This window comes from Rhincodon typus, unplaced genomic scaffold (assembly GCF_021869965.1).
Source record: "Rhincodon typus isolate 14 unplaced genomic scaffold, sRhiTyp1.1 hic_rhity00000983, whole genome shotgun sequence".
Classification (NCBI taxonomy): domain Eukaryota; kingdom Metazoa; phylum Chordata; class Chondrichthyes; order Orectolobiformes; family Rhincodontidae; genus Rhincodon; species Rhincodon typus.
In genome coordinates, this window is record NW_025966621.1 from 18,697 (window position 1) to 23,410 (window position 4,714).

General features: G+C 51.6%; 1 protein-coding gene across 6 annotated transcripts in view; it reads right to left on the reverse strand.

The window, feature by feature from the left end:
• Positions 1-4,714, reverse strand: part of LOC109919092 (guanylate-binding protein 1-like) — a 24,207-nt gene that overhangs the window by 12,013 nt on the left and 7,480 nt on the right. For 2 of the 6 annotated variants that reach the window (XM_048592299.1, XM_048592300.1), the window contains 2 exons: positions 3,387-3,614; positions 2,238-2,377 (listed from right to left, as the gene is read on the reverse strand). The exons of 2 other annotated variants lie outside the window; for them this stretch is intronic. In XM_048592299.1, the coding sequence (XP_048448256.1) occupies positions 2,238-2,377; positions 3,387-3,614 (368 nt within the window). Of the gene's footprint in view, positions 1-2,237; positions 2,378-2,824; positions 3,070-3,386; positions 3,615-4,714 lie in introns of those variants that run through there. 2 more of the 6 variants (XM_048592301.1, XM_048592302.1) reach the window with 2 other exon arrangements.

Sequence of the window (4,714 nt, forward strand, 5' to 3'; positions counted from 1 at the left end):
GGGTGGGAGATATTAACTCAACTTTACAGCTCGCCTGAAATTTGTGTGTACCCAAAATTGAGGGAACAAACATTCTGCCTCTTAAGTTGTGTAGTTTTCGCAACAAACGCACTCGTGCTGAAATGTTGTAATGTTGGAAAACGCTGTAATAAATTTGCGCACAGCACACAGAGAAACCAAATGAGCAATCAGTTACTGGAAGATAGCTGTTGACTTGTGCTCGGTCTGTTATGTTGATTGGCACCCACTCCTGTACAATGTGGATGAATCTCTCGGCTGCTCCACTACAGGTTAGCAAACTGATAAGCACCAGGCATTTATTTCCCCTTATCAGCCTTCCGCAGGGACCGTTCCCTCTGGGACGCCTTGGTCCACTCCCAACACGCCCCACACCATGCACCCCAATCGCAGAAAGTGTTTACTTCCTCCTTCTTCAGTACCCACGGTCGCTGGCACACCTCACAGGTGAAGCAACATTTTACCTTCAATCTAGTCTACTGCATTCACTGCTCTGCAGCGGGGGAGACAAAATGCCGACTGGGTGACCACTTTTGCTCTACTCGCAAAAAAGACCCTGAGCTACCTGTTGCCTGCCATGTTAACGCACCACCCTGCTCCCTGGCCAACATCTCTGTTTGTCTCTGGCTTTTGCTGCAGTGTTCCAGCGAAGCCCAACACAAGCTGGAAGAACAACACCTCATTTTCCACTTGAGGACCCTGCAGCCCTCGAGTTCAGTAATTTTAGGGCCTGAACACCTTCCTCCATGTCGTTTCACCACTCCCACATCCCAGGCCCTGTCTTGATATGGCCTGCTTCCAGCGCAAGCAACCAATTCTGACCCACTCCCAGCCCCGGCTTATCATTATCCACTGTTTTGTGCTGAACTGTTTTTTAGACAGACGCATGGAAGGCAAGAGATGGACCATGTGCAGGCAGATGCGATTAGTTTAGAATGGTATCACAGTTGGCACAGGCATACTGGGCTGAAGGGCTTGTTCCTGGGCTGTACTGTTCTATGTTCTCTCCCTCTGAGTTCCATCTCCAACCAACCATCACTCACCCCTTTAAACATCTCCACCCTACAACACATTGTCATCCACATTTATGCCACCTTTTCCAAGGGGCTCTGAAGAAGGGTCACAGGACCCAGACATTAACTCTGTCTCTCTCTCTCTCTCTCTTCTGTCTTTCCACAAACACTGCCAGACCTCCTGAGTTTCCACAGTTATAGAGACATACAGCATGGAAACAGACCGTTTGGTCCAACTTGTCCATGCTGACCAAGTTTCCTTATCCAAACTAGTTCCATTTTCCTGTGTTCGGCCCATATCCCTCTCAACCTTTCCTATCTATTTACTTCTCCAAACATCTTTTAAATATTGTAATTGTACTTGCATCTACCACTTCCTCAGGCAGCTCATTCCATACACCTCTGTGTGAAAAAGTTGCCCCTCAGATCCCTTTTAAATCTTTCCCCTCTCATCTTAAAAACATGCCCTCTAGCTTTGATCTCCCCTGCCGTAGGGAAAAGACTTTGACTAGTCACTTTGTTTACTTCTCTCGTGATCTTATAAACCTCTTACAGGTCACCCCTCAACCTCCTAGACTCCAGTGATAAAAGTCCCTGTCTATCTAGCCTTTCCTTATAACTCAAACCCTCCAGTCCTGGCAACATCCTGGTAACTTTTTTTCTGCACCCTCTCCAATTTGATACCATCCTTCCTAGAGCAGGGTGATCAGAATTCTAACCAGTACTCCAAAAGTGGCCTCACCAACGTGCTGTACAACATCAACGTGATGTCCCAACTCCGATGTGCCATGTTCCAAATGCTTTCTGTACTGCCCTGACCACCTGAGACACCACTTTCAAGGAACTGTGTCAATGACGTTCCCCAAAGCCCTACCATAAACTGACATAGTAGGAACTGCAGATGTTGGAGAATCTGAGATAACAAGGTGTAGAGCTGGATGAACACAGCAGGCCAAGCAGCATCAGAGGAGCAGGAAAGCTGACGTTTCGGGCCTAGGCCCTTCTTCAGAAATGGGCCTTCTTCATTTGGCCTGCTGTGTTCATCCAGCTCTATACCTTGTTATCCCATTAACTGAGAGTGTCCTGGCCTTGTTTGCCTGACCGAGCGAGCCACCCTCTGTGTGTAAAAGGTGCCTCTCAGGTCCCTTTCTGAAACTTGCGCCTCAAAACTACGCCCTTAAGTTTCCTTTCAGTGACACCTGATACCTTGGTTTGGCATGGCCCTTTCCTGGCCGTCTCTTCCATCCGCGGCACCAGACGTGGTTTGGCGTCATATAGCTCGTCCAGGACGATGGTACGGCCCTGGCACAGGCGGCTCATGCAGGCTTCAATCATCCTCGCCAATGCTGGAACAGATGGGGAAGGGAGTCACGTCAACTCTCGTCGCAGAAGGGTACAACTTCAGACCAAGGTTAGGGTGGCGGGGGAGCTGAGAAACAATGATGGAGTGGCAGAGCACAGCCCCGATGGGCCAAAGGGCCTAGATTCTGCTGCCGTATCCTTACACCGACGCCCCCCCCACCACACCAAGCAAGGTCAAAAAGTTGTCAATGTTTGAAATCCTATGAGATGGCACCATCTTTTCCAGCCTCACGCAGCAAATTCCTGCGGTTTTCATCACGGGACGTGGGCACCGCTGGCTGGGCCCTGCATTTATTTGCCCCCCCCATCCCTAGTTGCCCCCTTGAGAAGGTGCGGGTGGGCTGCCATCTTTAACCGCTGCAGTCCCCATGTGCTGTGGGCGGGTAGGCCCTGAAGGAACCGATAGGAGGTACCTCAAGTGAAGAACGAACCTCTCCCTTTCTGTTCGATTTGGCCTGTCAAGTTAGCCATCCCGGTCGCCTTGGCGTTCCCAACTTCCCACCGTTATAATTCTCTGCTCTTGGTCTGAGATTTCTTGGACAGCCCTTGGGAATATGGGGATAGTAGGAGCTCCCGATGCTGGAGAATCTAGGAGATAATAAGATGTGGAGCTGGATGATCACAGCAGGCCAAGCAGCATCAGAGGAGCAGGAAAGCTGACGTTTTGGGCCTAGACCCGAAAAAAAAACTTCTGAAGAAGGGTCCAGACCCGAAACGTCAACCTTCCTGCTCCTCTGATGCTGCCTGGCCTGCTGCGTTCATCCAGCTCCACACTGTGTTATCTTTGGGAAGACTCTTTCCCAGCAATGCAGAGGATAATGAGTGAACGGCACACAGTTTGAAGGGCAGTGATTTTTTCGATCCGGCTGTGTCCGGGGACAGGACGGGTTCCGAGACGGAGCACCTGAACCTGAGAGCAACCCAGAACTGCCAACCCCTTCACCCCTAGCGCACCCCCGCCCCCACCCATCAGGCTGGGCATGGTGGACATACTCTGTCCATTGACCAGATGGCCTCCGGCCAGGCCCTTGGCTCGAGCATCCAGTATGTGCTCCCTCAGCCTCTCCGTCTGCATCTGGAAATCGCGGTCCAGCTGCCCCTCCAGAACCTCGTCCAGCCTCTGAGCTTCGGCCTCGGGACACGGGTGGCTGAACTCGAAGCATCTCTTCTCGTGGAAACGCTGCTTCAGGAAATGGCTGACCGAACAGTCGCCACCGGAACCTGTGAAAGAGCGGGGTAGGGGTAGGGTGTTGTGGGGTGGAGTTGGGGAAACAGAAAAACACACCCGCCTGAGAAATGGCCAAAGCAAAACTGACTCCGAGCTTCAAGCCAGACCAATACATCGTAGGCTATTCAGCCCATAGAATCTGCGCCATCTGGCCAACCTGATAACCCTCAAACCCCACTCTTCTGCCTCCCATGCCCCCCCACCTTGATCTGCCGTCCCTGATTAAAAACCTGTCAGTCACAGCCTTGAATACGCTCAATGACCCAGCCCCCCGCGATTAAAAAAAAATTCCACATTAAATTGCCTCTTCCCATTCTCCACTTGGAGACCATGATAGAGAACGAGCTATTTTCTCCATTTTACGACAAGTGGGGGGTGGGGGGGGGGCGGGAATTGAGAGAATTTTAAGGGTCCATCGTTTTTGGCACTTATGATGAGGCACTATGTTCACAATTCTTAGGAATTCTCAACCCCTGAGAGCTGTGCGCACTCAGTCACTGATTATATTCAAGGCAGCGAGCAACAGGTTGGAGTGGCACGGTGGCTCAATGGTTCGCACTGCTGCCTCACAGCGCCAGGGACCTGGGTTTGATTCCACCATCGGGTGACTGTCTGTGAGGAGTTTGCATGTTCTCCCTGTGTCTGCGTGGTTAAGTGGTTTGGCTGTGCTAAGTTGGCCCGGGTGACCAGGACTGTGTAGTTTAGATGTTTTAGCCATGGGAAATGTCAGGTTATAAGGGTAGGGGGATGAGTGGGAGCGGACTTGTTGGGGCTAATGTCCTGTTTCCACACTATACGGATTCTACAATTCTATGGTTCAGTGTAAAGGGATTGGGCAATGGTGCCCGAAGGTGGCTTTAAGGGAACGGACCTTGCTGAGTTATAGTTCTCATTCGATCAGCCAAATACACAATAGCAGAATCTAAGTAACAGGCATAAGGGGTCACCTCCTTTCGCTGTGTAACAGAAAGTCAGCGCCAAGAGAGCGCAGCGCTGTTGGGGGGGGCAGCGCCGGGGGAGCGCAGCGCTGTCGGAGGGGGTCAGCGCCGAGGGAGCGCAGCGCTGTCGGGGGGTGGTCAGCACCGAGGGAGCG